This window comes from Scardinius erythrophthalmus, assembly GCF_964197995.2.
Source record: "Scardinius erythrophthalmus genome assembly, chromosome: 2".
In the NCBI taxonomy this organism is placed as follows: domain Eukaryota; kingdom Metazoa; phylum Chordata; class Actinopteri; order Cypriniformes; family Leuciscidae; genus Scardinius; species Scardinius erythrophthalmus.
The window spans coordinates 35,747,354-35,771,136 of NC_138222.1; the positions used below are offsets into that span (position 1 = coordinate 35,747,354).

The window sequence follows — 23,783 nt, forward strand, 5'->3', positions numbered from 1 at the left end:
AAACACATAACCTCAGATATCTGGGGTAAACATCCTGCAGGCTCCCAGTCAAGTCAATAATAATATAATAATAAAAATTGTTAACACTTTATTTTACAGTGTTCTTGTTCCACATGTTACATGTAGTTAACTATAGTAATAACAGGAAATTATGCATAAAAATAACACTCTGGTATTGTTCATTTGGGGGTCACACTTGTGTTGTTCGCAGTTAAAAGTGACCGAACACTTGAAATTTAACTTTTTTTTATTTTCAGTAAAATCAATGTAATACATTTTTGTTCAATAATATTTTGTATTTTGAGAGAATTTCATGGTACTAATTAATATTTATGCAATAATTATCATACATTTTCCCATTGAAAAAAGCTAATATTTTGTATCACTTTTCAATAAAGCAGTATTTCATGTTAAAATATAGACCTTCAATGTCCATTTTTTGAAGACAGATTAGTGCCATCTGGTGGGAGTAAAAAGAGAGAAAGAAAAACATCTGTAATAGTGTTTCTGTTTTGCACTCTTGATATTTTAGTGTCACCCCTTCATTGCTGTGCATTTTTTTTCTGCATCGTGGATGATTTATATTGTACACACACACAAAATCTCAGTATTTTTGCGTATTTCCCGTTCATTGCCTGTCATTTTTTACCGCAAACAATACAAGGACTTTTTTTACGACCATTTAGCTTTTTCGAATCAAGTCCACGATTTTATCATTTGTGTGTGTGTGTGTGTGTGTGTGTGTGTGTGTGTGTGTGTGTGTGTGTGTGTGTTACCCTAACCCTAATGTAACTCAATTACACTGTAACAAAGGATCCTTAATTGTAAAATAATAATAATATTCAAAATTCAAAATTAGTGTAATGTAAGCATCAAATATTAGTATATCCTATGGAATTACCTTTGTGCCAATAATAATGAACGTAACTTTTGAAGAAACTAATGCAAATATAAATTAAAACTGAATAAAATATCTATGGAACTGAAAAAAAAAAATTTGACTTCGTTTTTAATACACTGCATGTTTTGCTAACTGTTTTCACATATTTCTTTCGCTGATCTGAACTACAATGCGCTCAGACTTTTCATTTATGCTTCTGATTTTTTCGTTTACGCTCCCTGAGTTTTCGTTCGCCATTCTGGCACATATCTCTCGCGGGGGCGGGGCTAGCAGCAGTGTGTTCTCATTGGCTACTGAGTTTTTGATTCACAGCTTCTTGATCTGGAAGTGATGTCAGTTTTGTGCTTACATGTGTGGATGTAAGCGTTTCATTTGAGTGATATTAAGTTATGAGTTTTGTTTTTAAAATTGTATCTGTATTTATCTGCTGCTATTTTGTCGACAGAAGCTTTTACGAGCGCAAGAGATCTATTCAATCTATTCAGGTGTAATTGTACATTAAAGTACTGTATATAATACTGAAAATATTGTATAGTGTTCAATGTTTCTGGAAAATATTTGTTTATTCCTGATGATTCTTTCTGCATTGTAACCAGATAATCAGGGTTGGCAACCATGGCCATCACACTAATTGTTAGCATATGCATTACACCATCACAATTAATGATCACTTAATTAAGAGGAATTTAAACAATATGAAAATACAGTCGTGGCTTTTTTTATCATGCTGATAATTTTATTTAGTTATTTATTTTAGTTAATATTATCTTCTAACATTTAAAATTGGAAACACATTTTTAACAATCATCAATAATTTCAATTGTGACTTATAAAATCAGTTGAATGAATGTAATTGAAAATATGAATTAATTCACATGCTGTTGGTATGCTAATCCAAGATCAGGATAAAGGATAAGGATAAAGTGCAACCTCTTGCGTACTTGTAAACGGTGTTTGTTTTAATCTAGAGCTCCAAAGAAATTAAAATATTTGCATAATATCAGGTGTCTGAAGATCAAGATCTCAGTCATTCAAAGGTGATGTGTCTGACCAAAGTAAGATTCTTGTCTGATGTGGATCTCTAGTACTACCATTCCATCCTCTGTGACATGCATCAGAATTTTGTTTATGGAAAAGTTTCTCCACTCCCTGGATAATGAAAAAGGAAATGTATTATAATCTAACAATTCAAACTGTGTTGAACTCCCATATAACAAATTAAAGACTTAAAATATTGATTTCAAACAAATATTTTTTAAGGGATTTTACAGTAGTAAATAAAAATGCACCATTTAGTATCTGTAATACTGTTGTGTAACCAGTAGGTGGCTATATATTCCATATTTATCAGGCTCTCTCTCGCACACACACACACACACACACACACACACACACACACACACTGACTAAACGATTCATATGATTAAATTATTTGGTTCTCAACAAGTACGCTCCAACTCAGTAGGCGGCGATAAAGCCACTCAAATGTGTTTTCTCTGTTGTAATATCCTGATCATCTAACGACGAGTCAACATCAATGGCTGCCTCCAGCTTCTGCATGTGTTATTTTTCCAAAACCTATTTTATGCGATATTTAGCGAATTTCCTTCTGTAAACACGTTACTATTGACAATAAATAAAGAGTTTATGCACCGTCAGATATAGTTCGCTTTGAAAATGAAGGGAAAGGCGCAGCGCAAGAGTAAAGGGAAAGGTGGAAGGCAAATGCACAAGGAGAAACTTCAGAAATTCATGGATTCAGTTAATAACTTTGTGAAGAGCAAAGGCGGCTTCGATGAAAATGAAAACAACCAAAGAGCAACCTTCATAAAGAGGAAAAGTAGAAAAGAGCTACGCAAAGAGAAACGTAAGTTAAAGAAATCTAAGATGAAAAGTCACTACATGGGTCAATCCCTCCTGAAGTCCAGCGAGGAGGAGGAGAAACCTGCGCAAAATGAAGAAAATACACAGAAACCAGCTGCGAAGAAACCAGCTGGGAATCTTAAAAATGCCGCTCAGAGACAGCAGGAGACCCAGAAAGACAATATTAATATGAAAGATGGTGTAGAAGAGACGACTAAAAGGAAAGTCCACTTCTCCGAGCATCTGCCAAAGCAGAGAACGAAAACTAGTCTGCACGAGAGCAGAAAGCGGGCTCTGATAGAGGCAAATATCGAAGAGGACAAGGAAATAAAGAAATTAGAAAAACGTCTCGGACTGAATAAAAGAAAGAACAAAAAGAGCCTGCCTCAGTCATTCACCAACGATGGACTCGATTATATTTTAGGAATTCTTGAGCCTGGATCATCTGCGACAGGACTGTATGAGAGTGATGAAGAAATGGACGTTGACAAAGCGAAGGATAAGTTTGATGAGTTAGAAGAGGACAGCGACAGGCAAATGACAGATGGTGAGGATGAAGATGACGCTGATGAAGAGGATGACACAATTATGGAAGAAGAGGAGGATGTAGAAGAAGAAGAAGACACACACATAGAAGATTATGTGGAAGGAGAGGAAGAAGAGGAAGAAGGTCACGCAGATACATCAGAGGAAAATGATCATGGGGAGGAAGTTGAATCTGAACAATATACACCTGAAAGCCAGGAACTAGTATGTCGTTGTAAATCTTTCATTATTATTGTTTAGGTCCAAATTCAGTCTTGTTCTCTATTAGTCAAGTCACGTTTATTTATAGAGAAATTCAGATCGTTTTAAAGCAGCTTCTCAGTAATAAACAGAACATGAACAGTGTTAATGTTGAAAAATTCATGAATTATAAAACTCAATTCAGCTATAGCAGCTCTAGTGTACTGTCTGGCCATTACTCTCCACTCATCAAAAGTATGTTTTGAAGCTGATATTTGTGGTTTCTTCTTTTTATAGAATTCTGCCACTGTGGGCAAATATGTTCCACCTCACCTACGAGAAGCCGTGGACAGCAAACGCAAAGCCGAGCTGGAGAAACTGAAGCGCCGTGTAAAAGGTCTGATTAACAGGTAAGGTGGCGTGGAAGGTACTATGACTACATAAAAGCTTAATTTTTGTTGATCAGTTTAATAATCCGCCTTTTGCTTGGCAGATTAAGTCAGCCCAACATGGCATCTATCAGCGGTCAGTTGGAAGAGCTGTACATGAGCACCAGCAGGAAGGACATGAACGATACACTCACGGACATTCTGCTGGCTGCGTGCGTCACACCTGCTCTCATGCCTGAAAGGTTACCTTATTATACTTCATTTTATAACCCAGTCTTTGATCATTTGTGTAGTGTTTAATTTAATTATGTTGGCTTGAGCCCACGTACTGATGTTCTTCTTCTGAGACTAAAAACCCTAGTGCTTTCAAGCTACATCCACCAGGGTCAGGGGTCAGATCTTCATTCTGTTCTGATTTAAAGCTGGAATCTGCCACATGGCTTTCTCCCTGATGTTTTGGCCCAATTTGCCGTCTAAACACATCAATGCCAGTTGCTAAAAGTCAGAGCCAGTCTGCAGATTTTAAACAGATTTTGCAGACAGATGCATGCATAGTGTATATGATGTGCACAGACTCAGATTTTTTTAGCTTCATACTGTGATTCCATCCAGTTGAAGGGTATCAAACATGTTTGATATTTTGAGTCTATTTTAGAACACATTGTCTTCATTGGTCATGCGTCTCCTAGAGTTTGTTGTGTTCTGAACAACTTGAAAGTCTGTTAGTATGTGATCCTCAGTCGTTTAATGTATGTTGTCTTGTTTTTCTCTATAACCATTTACAAAGTCGGCAAGTGTATGATGCCTGTATGATTTTAAAAGTTGTGTAGTGTATTCCTGCATTTACTGTGCTATATCTTTTCTAACTGATTAAAATAATCTATGTCCTAGCAACCACTCAGAACACCCCTCTGAGCACCCAGAACACACTAGCATCTCCCTAGCAACCGCCTTAAAAAACACTCAACTTAAAGTTCACCCAAAAAGGAAAATTGTGTCATTAAAGGGATATTTCACCGCTGGAAAGATGAATGTGTATTTAAATTGGGTAATTTATGTAGTAGAAATAAGAAATTATTTTAGAAGTTGGTGACTTCTAGACTGAGAAAAGCCAGAAAATGCATTTTTGGCTCATGTGGATGAAAGACAACAACACCCACTTCGCTGCCCTACTACAAGGCCACTCCCAAGCCACACCTACCATATACAGAGTATTATCATTAACACCAACACTCTCTCTTCCAGGCTTTTAATGGAGCACATCCTACTTGTCAGCATCCTCCACCATAGTGTTGGCCTGGAGGTATCTAATATTTACTTTACTACATCTCATACCCTTGTCATCATGGCAATATAGTCCACACTTGCTGTCAGGAGCAGACTTAGTGATTTGGGGGAACTAAGCAGTTCCAGATATGGGGCGCTAACACACCAGTTATGCGCCCTGTTAATTTGTAGCCCTTTTTTTCTGCCTCTCTCTCCAAGTAAGGAACCCCCTTTTTTCAAGCGTGTAATTCGTGCATTCGTGCAGATGTAGTAATAATGTTGAAAGTTGTTTTTTATATGGGGCCTCCTGAGTCCTTTAAACACTAAGCGGCTGCTGTTTTCGGCGGCATACTCTAGAATTTCTGTCATAGTTTGTAGATTTGCTTGACACCTGCTAATTTCTCACTTTCTCTCTTGTTTTCTTTGAGGTTGGAGCTCATTTTCTGGAGACTGTAGTCCGTCAGTTTGATAAAACTTACAGTCAACTCGATGCTACAGACAAAGAATGTGACAACTTGTTGTCCATAATTGCCCACATATACAACTTCCATGTGGTTCATGCTCTCCTAGTGTTTGACATTCTGAAGAAGCTGGTGACACGTTTCAGCTCAAAGGATATTGAACTAGTTCTGCTGCTGCTGAAGAACGTTGGGTTTGCTCTGAGAAAGGATGATCCGCTAGCTCTTAAGGAGCTGATCTCTGAGGCTCAGCGGAAAGCCAACGCTGAAGGAGAGCGTTTTCAGGACCAAACAAGGGTAAGACTCATTTGTCCTATGAAGAAGCTGTCTTCTAGTGCTTAGAAATTATCATATTATATTTACATTTAATCATTAAACTCTTTTATCCAAAGCAATTTACAAATGAAGACAGTTGTTCTATAGTCGGTCTCAAGTTCTACAAACAGACGTTTGTTATGTTGGTTTGCTTGTCAGATTCGGTTTATGTTGGAGACTATGCTGGCACTGAAGAACAATGATATGAGGAAGATTCCGGGTTATGACCCTGAACCTCTGGAGAAATTAAGGAAACTGCAGAGGACTTTGGTGAGAAAATGTCTGATGTTACTTACATTGGTAGATTTATAACGTGGACTTGCGATGCAAAAGTGCTTAGAGCGAATAACTAGTTAATGTTCACATTATTGTCAGCCCTAAAGTCAGCCCTAAATTCACTGGATTCACTAAAATAAATGTCTGGTGTTATTGGTACCAAATTAACTTCTCGCTGTGGCCACTAGGGGCCAGCCTAACTCCATACTTTGGTGTGGTCACACATTGATCCGAGTTTTGTATTTTCAGAGAAATGTTGAATTGTTGCCAGTTAGTCATGCACTAACACAACCCTCTTAATAGATTCACAGCAGTGGCAGTGATATGAAGTTGAGAGTCTCACTAGACAATCTTCTGGAAGCTGAACGCGTTGGTCGCTGGTGGATTGTGGGATCTTCCTGGAGTGGAGCACCCATGATTGATGACCATGAGAACAAGACAACCACCACATCCACCAAAGGGGAACAAGTACGTTTTTTTCTTCTTCTTTTTTTGCTTATTTAGACATTTTTGAAATGTATAAGAATATAGGGTAACACTTTACAATAAAGTGTCATTTGTTAACATTAGTAATGCATTAACTAACTAAAACTAACAATGAGCAATAAATTTTTAAAACGTTTGTTAAAGTTGGTTAATAAAAATGACATGTTGGTTCTGAGTGCATTAACTAATGTTAACAGATACAACTTTTTTTAAATATGTAGTAGTAAATGTTGAGATTAACATGAACAAAGAATAATAAATTCTGTAGACGTATTGTTTATTCTTAGTTCATGTTAATGCATGTAGCTAAGTTATGTTAACAAATAAAGCTTTATTGTAAAAACAAAAAAAGTCTTACCAAATATAGTTCTTTCTGTTTATAGAATCTGTCACTTTTGTGTATAAATTGGCTTTATGAGAGTCAAATTGTCATCTGAAATGGATTATTCATGAATTTATTTATGAATTTGCAGTACAGCACAAAGATTTTGGAGCTTGCACACAAACAACGAATGAACACTGACATCAGGAGGAACATTTTCTGTGTGCTTATGTCCAGTGAAGACTATTTGGATGCCTTTGAGAAACTTTTAAGGTTTGTCTGCATAGTTTCTGTTTCTCCTCATAGATTTTCAGTGACATAGGCCATGTTGACACATTTAAGTGTTGTTTTGATCACAGTGTCATGTAATGCCAGAATCGATAATGCACTTTTTTAGTTGCAGACCTACTTGTGTAAAATAATTGTATAAAATGATTAGAAAAATGTATTTACAGATTAACAGATCTGCTTTATTAGCAAGATAACGTTTATTTTATGTTAGGTTAAAAAGAGAACAAGAAGAATGTTAGATTTTCTGAAATGATATCCTTGGTGTGTGATGATGCCACACACTTAAACATTTTAGTTAATGTTATCACACAGATCTTTCTTTAAATTACTTGCTAAGAGACCCGCCTGTTTTCTTCTTGTGTATTTCAAACATGATGCATTATGTTTGTAATGTTTTTCATAAACCATAAATTACCCAATTCATACAGTGGATTATTTTCTGTCTCAGGTTAGGATTGAAAAACCAGCAAGAGCGGGAAATTGTTCATGTTCTTATGGACTGCTGCTTGCAGGAGAAAATGTTCAATAAATTCTATGCGGTTCTGGCTGAGAAACTTTGCTTGCATGACCGTCGGTTCAAGGTAGAGTGGAGCTGCAGTGATTCTTACAGTATGTCTCAGTCTGTTAGGAGTGTGCTTTTTTCCACTAGGTGTTAGCTAAGATTGATATTATAAATGAATATTACTCTTATCATGTGCAATATGATATAAGATCAGCTATAAGTTTTTAATATACAAATCTGTTGTATTGATAATATGAGTCAGTCTGTTTACACCCATTTCTGCTGCATGTCATGCCTAGTAGCTTGTAGCTGTTTAGGTCAGTTACAATTAAACATAACATCCATTTTGTAAATGTAAAACCCTCTGTGCTTTTCTTCTGTTCTCTAGATGACCTTTCAGTTTAGTCTGTGGGATAAGTTCAAAGAACTGGCAAACCTTTCCAGTAGGTCTTTCAGTAACCTGGTCCAGATGGTCACTCATCTTTTACACAGGAGGAGTCTCTCTCTTTCTATTCTCAAGGTAATATTTGGTAAAGTTAAAGTTCCTCTTTATGAATCATTTACATATTAGTTAAAGGATGGCTTAATTTTCTGATTGTCTTTTGTGTTTTAATAAGGCTATTGAGTTTGGGGAGCTAGATAAGCCCAAAGTCAAATTCCTGAAGCAGATTCTCTTGAAACTCCTCAAAGAAACTGAGCCAGAAGATCTTGTCAATATATTTGGCAGGTGAGTGTTATTTGTCTACAAAAAAAATATTAGTCATGTAGATAAATGTTCATAATGTTCAATGGTTTGCAAGCTTCTAATTTTTTAAAGGCGTAAATCTATATTTTGTAATCAAAGGCAAAAGTGTGACATCGCTAATTATACATTAGTCTTGTTTCAGAGGCATTGTTCATAATGGCAGTATAAATGAACTTCAAAAGAGAAATGAACTTAATTAGCTATAACAATTCTTACATTAATGCTTAAATATTTATTTGTGAGTGCAAGTTTTTAAACACTTTCTAATTTCAGTAAAATGAGTAAAAAGACCAGATGTGCAGAACAGCCTGAGTTCATCTAAAATGGCTTGTGTGTGGCCTAGTGTGTCAATATCTGTCTACCATTGTGTCCCAGGATTTCTGGAATTCCCGAGCTAGGAATGCTTCGGGAAGGCTTGAAGCTTTTCATCAGTCACTTTCTGCTCCGGACCATTCAGACACAAGAATCATCTGAGCAAGCCAAGGCACTCATGGACAGAGCCGAGGTCGCCACCAAAGCTATGGAGGCCCGAGACGCCCAAATCAAGCTATAGAGCACACAGATGTGTGCATAATGCATCAGACTTAAAAAAGTGACAATTTCTACACGAGGCAATATGCAAACCTGAATGCAGACTTTAAGACACATGCAGATCACTGACATGCATTGCATTTTCTATTAATGGCATTCTGTAGAAAAAATAAAAAGTAAAATATATAAATATGAATTTTTTTGTGTTTTAAAAAGTTACATATGAGAAAACCTCAATGGCTAGCTTTTCTATTCTGATGGAAGATGCTATCACTAGTTTCAAAAAAAAAATTTGTATTACATGAATGACTGCACATTGACCAGCACAGATCTCAAGTTTGGAATTTATTTTGTATTGACTTCCATACCTGAGTAAGAGAAAGAAGAATATAACATTTGTGTGATGCATAATTATGTTTGGTTTTATTACATCTCTTTTAATAGTAAGTCAGTATTTCTGTAATGATTATTTAATTGAAAGGGAAAAGTGATCTTTTATTTGAAAACTATAAAAGTAGAAAATGTAAATATAAAAAAAGGAAAGTAAAAAATACCAAGTTTGTAACAGATATTTGAGTGTGTTAAATCACAATGGCCTGTTTATTTTTTTATGCCAGAGTCTGTCTCAAGCAAAAAAAGAGAAAAACTTTTATTCCTTTAATGCGCAAAAACATTCAATGTACAATTACTGTTGTGTTAACAAATTCAGCCTGTGACTCTTGAGTTGAATAGCTTATCCCATGAAAACAAAACTATTAACTTAGAAAAGAACACAAACATGGATTGTTTGCTTAATTTGAAATATGAATTCATTGGAACAACTGCACATGCAGCAGTGCTCTGGATGTGATCAACTAGCATTACATAGCAGAGGGTTACCGTTAGATTTGATGCCCATGGTTAATTCATTAGCAACATTGGCATTACTGACATCAATCCACAGCATGGAGTGATCAGAGGATGAGCAATCATCATCTGGGGTCAGGCAGAGGAAACATCACCCTTGCAGCTCTACAACAAAAGAGCTAAGTGTTCAATTATATTTGATTAATTAAACCTTATCACATACCCCGGTGTGAGATCAAACAGACTGTCACGTTAACCTGTAATGATGACACATCAGTCTGGCTGTTTTTTCTCTCGCAGTTTTAGAGCTGGAAACAGGAGGGTTACCTACAGATGTCCTGCTTTCCCACCCTTTGACAAAGACAACATTGTCACCATATGTGAGGAGAAGCGTATAATGTGGGTCCAGCCCACTTAGACACACACAGGTGACTGTAAATAGCTATTGTCTGTCTGTGTGAGACCATAGGAAGGTTGATACTGACCTTAGTTTGAACTGGTAATAGGAAGCAAAGTTGCCGTTGAACTGATAACAGCACAGTTAGAATACTGTTGGTGAGGATGTTACATGTTCCTGTGCAAAGGACCATGGGAGATTCATACATGTGCATAGGCCTGAGCCGAGTGTTAAATAAAACCATGTGCACTGGCCCCTACTGACAAATTACATCATTTTAACAATTCTCACCTTTAACTGTCTCATCCAGTCCTTCGTGTAGGCCTATGTGTCCCACCCTGCTCACTTGTGGTTTTCTTTCCCAATGGATAGAGGGTGATAGTGGCACTGATAAGGTTCTGAGTTCTTTGTACATATGCAGCTGGGTAAACGTACAAGTAGGGTAAATTAGGCGTTAGTTAAATCAGTAACTAAGGTTTCAAATGGACTGCTACCTGTTCAGGGCCAAATTAATTCTGTATAAATCATTGCTAATTGTTGCCCATTAGATACATTTATGTAGCCTATGTATGGTCTTAGTTATCATAATGTTTTATATCTGCATTAAACTGAACCACATTTCAACATTCTTTAGTTACTTCACCCCTCTGAATTTCCTGTTTCTGTTTTAAAATGTTGCCTCTTGCTTGACTACCCTACAAGCCTTTTAGGACCCAGGGATTTAGGGGATTAGCCAGATTTTAGTTCCTGCTATATGCATTGCAGTCACATCATAGGGCAGGTAAATGCTGTTTTTGAGTAATAAAAGGGGAGTCCGTCTCAGAGAATTGATTCACCAGAATACACTGCATATTATTCCACTGAGAAGGTGTCTGAAAGTGGCTTAGTAAATGAAAACAAGAAGCATTTCAGATCACATTCAGTGTCCGAGTAATAGTTCTCGTGGCCCTGGACTGATAGGAGTGGATAGTGATTATATTTAAATGTCCTCTAATTGATTCGAAGAAGCTCCTTGGCAAAGACCAGATGGATCTCTGGGTTTATTACCCAATAAAGCATGTCGTTATTAATAAAGGAGGGAATGCACTTATGCGAAATAGACCTCAATTAGATTGCCGAAAAGACCATTAAAATAGTCGTGCTGTAGAGTAATCCAGCATACTCTCTTTCTTTATCATTTTCATTTCATATCCTTCCTAAGTACTATCGCTCTGTCTTTAGCTAATAGCTAGCCTACTATAGGCTAATTTTGAACATTACTCTGTGAACATGACAGAAACAGACTTCCGGATAGATATAACATGAAGTGTCTAAAATCAGCGGAAAGGTCAGTCTAATTTCACTTCACTTAAAGTCTAACATAAATATAAAAGACACCTAGAATAGTCCCTGTGATGTGCTCGGATGATGGATGGGCTTTGTCTCAAAGCTTCATTATTGGGTGGCCATTGCTGCAGTGGTGAGAAATGTTTGGCCATATTCGAGTATGCTTACTCGCACATTTGCACGGATATGAGAGCTCTATAAACAGCGATTCCCATGACCCGGCCATGCCACTGACAAGAGACAGAGGCCGCTTCACATCCAGCCTTGTTGAGGAGGATTTTCCTTCACGCTTGTAATGGAATATAGAGTTCAACATTGTTACAAATAAAAAAGGCCCCCCAAAATTACAAAAAAAAAAAAAAATCTTTTTATTCACAAAGTGTAACTGATAAGCCTAAACAATAACATGCATTTTAAAAGCAATTTCGTTATAAATACATTGTATAAAAATAAACATCACATATGGATCTGGCTGTAGATTATTATTTTTATCCCACTCGAGTTCAGAAAATAATAATAAGTGGTTATCGAATAGGATCATCTTATTTTAATGATGCTGATTATTACCGATAGTGATAGGCCTACTCACTATTATGCTTGATGAGATGCGATTTTACCACATGCTCTGCAACCATACATCAGGATATACCTTCAGGAAAGTATCCAGTCAATGTTTGTAAATGGGATGCCTATACAAACAGCTCATGTGGACGCGTCCACCTCAGCATTTCCATAATGACTGCAAGATGATGACATGCATTTCACATACTTAGCTTTTATGGGTGTTGTTTTTTTTTTTTTTTTTTTTTTTTGTAAAAGAAGTCTCATGGTTGTGGACTTATATCACTGGCATTGGTTCGTTCATCCTCGGAGGAACAGTCAGATGAATTTAGCATGTAATTTTCTCCTTCTTCGTCGTCACTGTCTCTAAAGTCCCGTATTCTGTTACTTTTCACTGAATCTACCTTCTGGAAGTCCTTCTCTAATCCGTCCATTTTGTCCTGGTTTCCTTTGCCTTTCTGCTTCTCGGCCTCCTGAGCGGCCTGTTCTTTAGCCTTTTTACTGCGCTTCCATTTCATACGCCTGTTCTGAAACCAGATTTTCACCTGGAAATAAAAACATGACATTTCTCATTCGTAAACACATCAGTAGCTAATCGAATTTGGCATTTTTCGACGCTATTGGTGTTAATCAGCCATATTTAAATTAAACAGATTTATATTATTATTTATTAAAAACATTTAATATTATTTATCACAAGACATTTTTTTTTTTCATTACAGAAGTGTTTTTCCAGGCGAAGCGTAAAAAAAAATCGGAAGATTTACCTGCGTCTCTGTTAGCATTAAAGATGTAGCCACTTCAAAGCGTTTTGGTCTCGATAGATATTTATTGAGCTTAAACTGATGCTCAAGTTCAAGGAGCTGCTGGCTTGTGAACGCGGTTCTTGGTCTTCTGCACTTCCCGAGTAAGTTTGACTGCGCCTGGCCTAGAATGACAAAATTTATAATTCATCATATTTAGCCTATATTTCATTATGTTTCGTAAAACATCATAAATTAATTTGAAAGTTTATAGGCTAGGCTACTATGTTGCAAATATTGTTTTAAAAACAGAACTATTCCAATTAGAACCAACACAGATTTAGCTTCGTTTATACAACATAATAACATTCTGCAAATAAATAAAATGAAGTTCTGCAAATATTTTTTGTAGCCTGCTCTAGTTTTATTTTCTTCTTATTATTTTTTATTAATAAAACCACCTACAAACTGATGCTGTAAAGAACCCAGATATACACTGGTCTACAAAACTATAATGCAATAGCCTACCAAGACATCAACATCAATTTTCGTAATCTCCAAAGAAAACCAGAAAAAAACTTTGAGAGTTAGGCTATTTGATGAAAATGCTACTGCATGCACTGAACCGTTAAATAATTTCTTTTTGAGAGTGGTACGGGCAGGACTGCTTTTCACACACACACACACACACACACACACACACACACACACACACACACACACACACACACATACATACATATATATATATATATATATATATATATATATATATATATATATATATATATATATATATATATATATATTACTGCATTATAGCACTCAAAACGGATTTTTACACACAGTGCAATTTATACAATGGTACGACAAGAAATTTTAAAAACTCTCATTTTTAAAAGCCCCCAGAGCAATTCCCAATCACACATAGCCTCTATGTGCCACGGCATTGTCAGTACATCTGGTAACATTTCCACCCTGTCTGATTTGTTTGGGAGAGGTTTGAGAAAATCTGCAGACGAGCAGCGGAACAGAGAGACAGTGTCTGCAGTGTACACAGTTGGCAGGCTGTGGTTTTCACACTCGTCCGCCACTTTCCCTCTGTCCATTATCTGTCCATTTTAGCCCCTCTTTGAAAGAGAGTGCTCGTTCATTCTCTGTCAAAGAACAGCTTTACTGACCCTGCACGCGCTTGTTAGACCAGACTGTTACTCGTTGGCTCTGTGCAATCTTCAATGATTAGCCTATTTTTATTTATTACAGCATAGCCTACATATGAAAATAAACAGGCTATTCTGTAAACTCAAAATAGGCTACCACGTGAGGCTAATTAAGGAATTACAGGGAAAAAAACATAGGCCTATATAAAGCACAACATTCAAACTATTTTGAATATGCTAAAATACAATTTGATAATAATAATAATAATAATAATAATAATGGGATAATAATTACCTAAGCCTACCTAAGGCTATATATTTATCCACATGCATTTCAATTTGAACTCACCACTGAAATCTGCCATTTTGGGCAGCATCATTCCCGCAGTTGAGACCCTCAGCCAGTGATCGAGCTGAAAGGAGCTGGCTGTGAGTTTGAGGGGGTCATTAGGATGATGATGATGGTGCGACCCATGCGGATAAGAGTACGACAGCGCCGGGTGCTGACCGAGCGCTGCTGCCGAATATGTGTACATTGGATGACCGTAGAGAGCTTGAGGAGGAATCCCGGCGCTGCTCTGAGGGTGTAGTCCGACCATGCCCGAATGTGGAGAGTTTAAGAAACCCGGCTTAGGAATCAAGCCGCAAGATGATATCCTGGGGGGCGAAGGAGTCTCGTTCCGAAGTGCTTCGGAGTTCGCGTTCAAATCTGACGCCTGGACACTTTCGGAGGAGGATGATATGGAAGATGTGGGCAGGGAGGTGACCAGCGCCAGCGGCGAGGTCTGCACTTTTGGTGGATCGACAGCTAGAAGCGCGTCGATTCGAAAGTTTTTAGATTTCTCCATCTGGCCCACCTCGCAAACAGGTTCACGCGTCGTTCGCAACTTTACAAGGCTGTCACAAGTGTCACCGTTCCTCTCCTTAAAGTTATGATCTTGGCCAAGGTGTGCAAGCCAGGAGTGCACTTGTCAACTGCTGCCCGAAAGGGTGTGGATTGGTCAATCACGTCATCCCTGTGGATTTCCGATTGGACAATGATTTCACCTTGTTCACGGTGCGCTTAGTAGAAATTCAATAGTCCTCAAAAGATAAGAATTTTCTCGTATCGTCGTGGAAGTTAAGGGTGTGTGAAAAAAAAAAAACTTTGTTGACATACAACACGTATTTTATATCCATAATTGTAGGCTAATTGTTTTAAGAAAGCATTAAAACGCAATGATTAACATGCTATCAAATTACAGATACAGAAACATTTTCATGTATCCCTTAAAAAGAGTTTAATAAAGTGTAGCTTATTATCACGATATAGCCTGATTTTTTTTCGATGCAAAAAGCTTAAGTAGCCTATAAACGAAGATGTCTAAATAAATGGCTAAAACTGGTAGTAGTAGGCTATCCTGTTAATACGTGGATAATTTTAGTCAAATAGTTTATATCCTTATAAATAGGCTATCAACCAAGAGCTAAGGGCATGCAAAAACTATGGGCGTTTTTTTATTGTTGTTTTTGTTTTTTAATTCGATGATTAGACTAGGCCTATGAATTAATAACAAAGTGGGATATAGTCTACGCATTTTATATTAAATATAGTTTTAATTCTGAATCATAAGAGGACGAATTTGTGGAAAGTCTTTCCTCATACCAACATAGGGCAAGCCGTGTCACACTTTTTTGTACTCCAGTGAAAATTTTTGAACAGCCAATGATAATTCTTTCTGCAAAGATTGAAGCAGTAAAACAATTTGCCTAGGGAAAAATGTTAAAGGTAACTATCGGAGAAGTGTTTTGAGCAATAAATATTTAGTAAATTATAGCCTACATTTAATAATAGGCCTAATAAATTATTAAATGTAGCCTAAATTTAATAAATTATTTTACAATATTTAAAACACGTGTGACAACTTGCCCGCCACATGATATATAAAATATCTTTGTCCTCAGAACACAGGTCAAACTTTCATTTGAAATCGACCTTGATTTTATTTGACCCCTGCCTAAAAATATGCCAGTTTCGGTTTGACATTATTGTGATTAATTTCTTACTAAACAGCTACAGAAATATAAATGTATTAGATGTTTACTCTGGAGGTTAAAATTCACAAAATTATTTTAATTTAAGATAATTGTTTAAACTATAACCACTGCGAAAACACATTTTGACTTTTGACTCAAAACCTTGACAACTTTTCCGCGTGACATGACATGCAAAAAAAAAAAAAAAATAAAAAATCTTAATTAGCCTTAACAGTTACATTATTCTAGCCTATTCTGGATTTTTACATATTTTAGCAACTTTGCATCCATAACAACAAGATAATGTGTAGGTTATTTCAGTGTTAGATTAGGCTATATTTAATAAATAGCCGAATAGGCAAAGGTGCCACACTATTCAAACTGTCACAATAATCATGACAGCTAAACTTCTGATAATATTGTAACATGTTGGTACATATATATTTTGTAGGTTATTTATTCTGCATAAACATTTGCAAATCAGACCTTTGTTAGTTTGATCAAATTTAAAGGAAAAAATGAAGAAGAAAAAAATGAAAAAAAGATGGGACTTTCTTAAAAGTTATGTCTAATGCAAATCTCGCTCTTAAAATCTAAGCTATTTCTTCAAGCTGGGTACATGGGATGGGGTGTGGAAGATCTGTGTCCTGTTGTGGGGTCTGTTCCTCTTATAAGCCTCTTTAAGCTAATGGAGAAAGAGGCCAGAGAGAGAATTATTGACACTCTGTTGCCCTTAACCTGTCTACCAATAAAGCGGATTAGTTTTCCTCAATTCATCAGCTAACCACTCTCGAGAGACTGCTCGCATGCGTTTATTTGCTCAGGGGAAATCAACAAGTCACGAACCAAAAGGAGAAAAATAACAGGGTGTCCCAATGATGAAGTTACCCACCATTTCTGAAATAATAGGACTCATATAGCCTCAGGTGTAATTGCTACAACTTTACAATGCATGGCCTGTATAACCTATTTAGACGATCATGGACTGCGAAAAGCAACGCAACAATAGGCTAACCCTATTTATTTTGATTTGAGTTTATCTGGAATCCTCCTATTTGAGGTCTTCAACATTCTTCCCAATAAATTGTGCTTATGTCTTTAAACGCGGTTAAACGTTCTTGTGTCTTGCCGCTTTGTCTGCTTCCCATCAGTTGTAATTTCATTAAGGGATCGCATGAATATTTCTATTAAAGCAGCAGTGAAATATGAAGCCACGGACCTGCAGCGATCAGAGAGATTTATGGCTCTTTTTCATCACATCAGGGGAGAGTAAAATTATTATTATTGCACCCTCTGTTAGAAGGAAGGGCCTGAAACCAGGGACTCTCCTCAAAGCTGCTCATTCGCTCGGTAATTACTTTCACAATTAAGTGGAACACATATCACAATGACAAATCGAAATAGTTTATATATTAATTAGCCCTATCCATGGTAAATGTGTTCATTATGAAAAGCCAATTTATCGGGACCTCCACTGTCTCTTTTATTGCAATAGCCTAAATATTTTCGATCATAATGGCACAAATGGGCAGTGTGATGAAATGTACATAGTTTTAAACACATTTCGGGCCCATAATCTTTTTATCAATTTAATTTGTATATAGGGAACGGTTACTTACAACGAATGGCCCTACCAGTATCAAAAATCATTAAAGGAAATCCGATTTCAGCGCTTATAGATTTATGATTCTGAACATGGAACTTGAATTCATTTTAAACAAGTCCTTCTTTGGCTCTGGCTATATCGAAATGAGCGTTTTTATCAGTTTTCTTTGATAACCCTGATTAGCCTATATCTTGATTCACTGGACCAAACTGTGAACAATCCCGAAAGCCAGGTGTCACTCAACCGAGCATACTGGTAGACTACACTAATGTGATGAACACACACAATTCAGTCAGTGGTGTAATTTAAAATGTGCTTTAAACGAGATGACCCACGAGTCCCCTCTCTCCGTGACACGAGCCCGTGATTGACGATGTCACCAGATGTCAGGCTAATTCAAATGAATGCATTTCATGTCTGTCATAAGCACAGCAAAGAGTCAAAGATCTCGCTGTTTATTAAAACGAGTGCCCCACAAAACAAGCTGAGAACCGAGGAAATATTTTAAAAGGCTATTTATTAAATCAACAACAACCCTTATGATTTAATATTCTATACCAGGTGAGATAACAGTTTTGTAAAAAAAAAAAAAAAGTAAAACTGTAATGATTTGAATCTGCACATTTAGGCTTACATGATTTAAAAACAATAGGCCTAATAATAAAAGCTACAATGTTGCCTTATCCTATGCTACTTATTGTTAGTCTTCTAAACCTGACGTCCCCAAACCATATCCACATTTCTTTAAATGTAAGGCAAATGTGACACAGTGATGGCTGTATTGTGTTTCAGAATAGCACATTTGGCCACCACAAATTAATTGGAGGGTGTAATTTTTCTTTTTCATGACTTTTTCAAAAAAGAGGGGAGTGAGGTGCATTTGGCCTTATAGCATGTTTCAATTATTAACCAACATCATAAAAGCTAAACAGCTTTTAGGCAATGAAAACAGTTGCCTGTTTTCTTATGGATGTTTTTCAAGCTCAGTTTTTACATTTGTCTCACTGCCTGATGAATGATCAGTCTTGTTTTTGTAGGGAATTTTATCATTTAAACAATGACTGCACAGTACAAAGCACATATCAGGACCTAATAAACAGATTTAATGATGAACATTCAATTGTTTTATAAAAATATTTGACAAGTGTACTTTGGAGCCAGATATAAAATTTGCTCTGTGAATGTTTGTGTAAATTAATTATTTATAACCCACATTTGTTTTGAATATTTGTAGTGCCTATTCTGGGTTTAAAAGAATTGTACATGTAACTTGAACTATGTAAGCATACGCTGTTTAAGACAAATGTAAAGGCAGCGTGATTTGGTGTTCATTATATATATACGTATATATATATATATATATATATATATATATATATATATATATATATATATATGGATGCAGGGAATAGCTTAAAACACTTTTTACTTAAGAATACAGGTCCTGAAAGGACTCTTGAACAATTTAGCAATTAACCAGACTCAACAAAGAGTTATGGAGACATATAACTCAGGGAGTTGACGTAAATGTGTGACCCTTTTTTGACATCTTTCAAAATTAGAGACCTTTTGAGATGATGAGACCCCCATTCTGTATTCTGAAGCAGCTCCAGAAGACTTGCTGTAGTGGCTCGTTATACCCTTTTCAGGTCTAAAAGGCAGGATATGATCAATCAATAACTCATAAATCCCTCTATAACATATATGAGAAACTGAGTGGTTTCCTGTCTTGCTACTGCTGTCCAACAAGAATCAGATGCCAAGCAATGAGTGTGAGACCTATTCTGGAATATTTAGGGGGATGTGTGTAAAGTGCCGATGAGTATTTGTAAGTAAGCTAAGTTAGTTGGCTTCAAAGTTAGTTCCTCTCTATAAAACTGGAATTCTGTCATCATTTACTCACACATTCCAAATATACATGACTTTCCTTTTTTCTGTGGAACATAAAATATATTTTAAAGAATGTTGACTTCCATTCTATGGAGAGGGACAACAACAACAACAACAACAACAACAACAACAACAACAACAACAAAACATCTTCTCTGTTCCACAGAAGAAAGAAGTAAGTAAGTAAGTAAGTAAATAATAAAAAGAGTTAGACATTTTGGGTGTAGGTACTATGCATTTTAATGTTTCAAAACTTTATGTAAATGGTTGCTTTTTGTTTTGCTATGTGTTTGCCAATTCATTATTTACATCACTTACAAAGAAACCAATAAAGAAATGAATTTTTATAATACTTTTTTTAGAATATCTAATATAAACACGATCCAGTTCGACGTATCGGAGATTAGATCCCTTTCACCGACCGTGACTGGTTTCCTTTTATTGCTGGGATTCATCCAGGAAGTAATTGTGACATTTTTCACGTGATTGACCTCGTTTTTAACCAATCGTTTGGTAGCCAGTGTTGTGTTGTCCAATCACATTCCACCGTGCTATTGAGTGGGCGGGCGTTTCTCTGTGTTGTGTTTGTTTAGTAGAGCAGGAGCAACGATTTCGGTTTTGTTTTCTTTGATTTCCAGTAGCTGAACTGTATGGTTCTGCTGATCATTCAATAAAACCAGGTAAACAATTCACATTTCATTTACTAACACGACTCATCAGTAGAAAAAGCTGTAAAACCTCACTGAAATCACTTGGTGACTTTAGAAGCGATCAGAGCGACATATGACTGAAGTTTCTGTCAAGCTGAACTAACATATCAGAGCAGAGCAGAGCATTTATGTTTCCAAAATACTGTCTTAATTCTCGTTAAGTGGTGACAGACCCCAAATAACATACAGTTATACGTGTACATTTCTGGGAAATTGGGAATTGTCGAGGTGAAAGACAATTGACCTGCTGCTGAGTCATTAGCTAGCTAGTCAAAGAACCTTTAGCCAAGAGGCTAACAGAGAAGTTCAATGGATCCGACTGAAGAAAATGCCAGAACTCTGTGTCTTTCACAGCGCGAATGCTCATTTATATGTAAAACTTCAAAGAACACGGTCGTAAATTATGATGAACGTCTGGTATAACGTTAGTGATTCTTTACCGGTTCTTTATGTTAGCAAGCCAACTAACGTTAGCCTGGCTTGAGTCATAACAAATGTGTTTGTCTCCTTATGAAACAACCCTTTTCATGGCAGGGCAATTGTTGAACACAGATATTTGTACGCATGTACAATAATGTGCACATAAATTTGAAATAATATTTCAGCGGTCATGTTGTGACATTTCTGATTGGAGATACGCTGGTGTTATACAGCTCTATTTAGTGTTGATCACCACACCTGCTGAAAGCGGGGCGACAATTTCCATTCACACCTCCTCAGTTATCTATCACAAGGATAAAGTTGCTTTAAATATCTTCATCATAACAGCCTGCTTTATTTCACAGTGGTATATGTTTAAGCAGCATCTTTATCGGTGCTTATTGTTACAAGCAAACATAAATTTTGTTATGAGATAATGTTTCCTTTATGATTAGTTCATTGACTAGACTCCAATCAATCTCATCATTTTTTGTTTTCTCTGTCTTGCCGGCTCAGACTGCACTTTGTTGCACTGCACACAGGATACTTGTATTGATTGCTGCTCAATGGGAAAAGTGTAACCATGTTCAGTTTTGAGGGAGATTTCAGGAGAACACCCAAGGTGTCCCTTGGGGGTGCTAGCAGAAAAGTAAGTTTTCCATGTGATAGACATCACAACATTTGACCTTTGTCTTCAATGATTGTTACTTTGAAACTGACCATTTTGTATATTTGTGAATATTTGTTTGCTAATTCTAAACTAGTGTAAATAATTTCCACATATGGACAACACAAATCTGGTAATTGTTGTTCCATATTGTTATTGGATCTATTTTGATACGTCTAACACATTTTTTTTTTCAGGAGGAAAAAGCATCTCTTCTTCATCGAACACAGGAAGAAAGAAGGAAACGAGAGGTGAGTATCCGCCATTAGGGTATTTTACAGATGTTTAAAGCATTTTATTGTGAAAATAGGACAAAAAACGTTATGCTAGTTCTGAGAAAAGCTTGGTTTGACTTTTGTTATCTAATGAAATGACATTCATACATTTTTAAGTGTGTCTTGAGTGTCCAAATGCTTTTTGGTGTATCACAAAATTCCCATGATGTGTATCTATTTTTTAGATTAGAGCCAGATATAAGAATGTGAATCTTGCAGTTATGAACAAATAGAAGATGATTTACTTATCTTTGTATTTTGCACAGGATGAGAGGAAAAGACTAAAGAATTCAATCATCATTCAGTCATACATAAGGGGATACCAAGACCGAAAACAGCAAGTATGTGGAATCACTTTAAACTCTACAAGTGTGGATGGGTTTTTTGAACCCGTTCTTGTAGTTGATAGACAGATTGTTAAATTCCTGAATTTTCTCTCTGTTTCATATAGTATGCCATTCAAAGGGGCTGCTTTGACCACTGTGTGTGTCAGTGCCAGTCAGGCTCTGGCCCTCAACTTACAGACAGTGCCATACTCAGCCAACTTGTTCGCCAGCTTCTCTTTTTTTACAGACAAAGTGAAGACAGAAACCGAATGGTAAGAACCGAAAATATGATCTGCATTTTTGTTATCACATGAGGGCCAATGACGTTTTGTTTTTGTTAATTGCCTTTTTAATGTGAATTGATGAAAAATAAAAAGAAGTTGGACAGCTTTGTTCTATGGTGTCATTGTCTTTAATGAATCCAAGAACCTTCTTTGGATTTATGTGCATTTAAGGATGTTAATGTCTTAACTGTTGTAGATCTGGATGTGTCAGAGCTTGGTAAAGCATCATGCTCAGTTCGTCAAGCTGCTGACAGGGCCAGAAAGACAGAGCTGCCTGTTTCAGATCAAGAGGATGCTGGGACACTGTTGCAGGTACACAATAAGATGTTCCCCAGATACTGTTTTCTGTTGGAGCATCCCTAAAATAAAAAATTCTGGCATAGGAAAAATCTATAGATCTGCTTGTTGGTTGGTCGCTAAGCATTTTCTCTGTCTCTCTAAGGTTATTGCAAGCACGTGAAGATAACAGTCTGAATGTGACAGTACCGATGCGGATGCTGGAGGTGTTTTCATCTGAGAGAACCTACCTGCCCTTTTTACAGGATGAAAACTATGTCACTGCACTTATTGAGCAAATTTTGAGCTATATGGTACAGAAAGGTACATAGTTTTGCCCTATGTTTGATTTGTCTTAATCATACTTTGAGGCAATAGATGAATATATTTAGTTAGAGACTACACAGAATTATCTTTTTAAATTAGCAAAAGTTTGCTTCTGCTTTAATCATATTATTTTCAATGTCTTTCTGTCTTTTAGGATACTACAGATCTCTGTATGTTTTAGTGAATCACAAGTTGCCATCGAGTCTAGAATATAGTGATTCCCCTTCCATTCCGCTGGCACAAACGCTACTGGAACACACACTCAAGCCTCTGCACTTTACATACAGTTCCTGCCCCCCAGATACCAGGTACACACTTACATGCGTTCATACTGTAAAGAAATCTGACTAGTTCAAATTATTCACAGCCTTTTACACTATATATGCTTTGGAGAGCATTTGATTTAAGCTGTTTGAGTAATGTCTTTGTTTTGGTGTATGTGTGGTGCACGGGTCCCAGTAAAAGGTTGGCCTTATTGCAGACCGTTAGCTTTATCCTTCCAGAGGACCAATGGACAGTAATTCCCTCACTGCTTTGTTTACAGAGAGTAGTAAAATCCAGACAGACTCATTCACTCAACATGTAATGTTTACACAACATTTACCCTCCATTCTAACACTCTGAGAGACGAACAGTGCTGTTTTCTTTTCTTTTCTCTCTGAAGAACGACAAGAGCGCGAGAGTATAAGCTTGTGCATACAGTCCTGTGTTTGTCCTCTCTCTTTCTCTTTCTCTCTCTCTCACACACACACACACACATACTCATACACAGAGGCACGTATCTAGACAAACCAGCCAGATGTTGTTGTGAGTTATCACCTTTTGATTGAAATTAACATTGACACTTTTTTTATCTGTTCTTTCCTTTTACGTTTTTAGGGT

General features: G+C 36.6%; 3 protein-coding genes across 5 annotated transcripts in view; 2 read left to right on the forward strand and 1 right to left on the reverse strand.

Moving 5' to 3' along the window:
- Positions 1-2,270: 2,270 nt before the first annotated feature.
- Positions 2,271-9,641, forward strand: nom1 (nucleolar protein with MIF4G domain 1). The gene is made up of 12 exons (XM_081358761.1): positions 2,271-3,514; positions 3,788-3,900; positions 3,984-4,121; positions 5,125-5,182; positions 5,574-5,900; positions 6,078-6,188; positions 6,498-6,662; positions 7,154-7,275; positions 7,742-7,874; positions 8,184-8,315; positions 8,413-8,522; positions 8,916-9,641. The coding sequence occupies exons 1-12, from the start codon at positions 2,579-2,581 to the stop codon at positions 9,091-9,093; spliced, it is 2,523 nt and encodes an 840-aa protein (XP_081214887.1). The 5' UTR covers positions 2,271-2,578; the 3' UTR covers positions 9,094-9,641.
- Positions 9,642-12,452: 2,811 nt separating this feature from the next.
- On the reverse strand, positions 12,453-14,952 carry mnx1 (motor neuron and pancreas homeobox 1; the record flags this gene model as incomplete). Its single annotated transcript, XM_081393067.1, has 3 exons — positions 12,453-12,746; positions 12,969-13,129; positions 14,454-14,952. 3 exons carry the CDS (start codon positions 14,950-14,952, stop codon positions 12,465-12,467), a joined length of 942 nt encoding a protein of 313 aa, XP_081249193.1. The 3' UTR covers positions 12,453-12,464.
- A 5,220-nt stretch (positions 14,953-20,172) lies between these two features.
- The window catches only part of ube3c (ubiquitin protein ligase E3C), a 35,062-nt gene continuing 31,451 nt past the window's right edge, over positions 20,173-23,783 (forward strand). The window contains exons 1-8 of one of the 3 annotated variants that reach the window (XM_081357429.1): positions 20,173-20,296; positions 21,263-21,395; positions 21,611-21,664; positions 21,955-22,029; positions 22,140-22,286; positions 22,495-22,610; positions 22,741-22,898; positions 23,056-23,209. In XM_081357429.1, coding sequence (XP_081213555.1) covers positions 21,330-21,395; positions 21,611-21,664; positions 21,955-22,029; positions 22,140-22,286; positions 22,495-22,610; positions 22,741-22,898; positions 23,056-23,209 — 770 coding nt within the window. In that variant the 5' untranslated portion in view covers positions 20,173-20,296; positions 21,263-21,329. Of the gene's footprint in view, positions 20,297-21,006; positions 21,114-21,262; positions 21,396-21,610; positions 21,665-21,954; positions 22,030-22,139; positions 22,287-22,494; positions 22,611-22,740; positions 22,899-23,055; positions 23,210-23,783 lie in introns of those variants that run through there. The other 2 variants (XM_081357431.1, XM_081357430.1) reach the window with 2 other exon arrangements.

Coding starts and splice junctions, on each gene's coding strand:
- nom1 (XM_081358761.1), top strand. CDS start 2,579: ATGAAGGGAAAGGCGCAGCGCAAGAGTAAAGGGAAAGGTGGAAGGCAA. Junction 4,122..5,124: donor CCTGCTCTCATGCCTGAAAG/GTTACCTTATTA, acceptor TCTCTCTTCCAG/GCTTTTAATGGAGCACATCC. Junction 8,316..8,412: donor TCTCTCTTTCTATTCTCAAG/GTAATATTTGGT, acceptor TGTTTTAATAAG/GCTATTGAGTTTGGGGAGCT.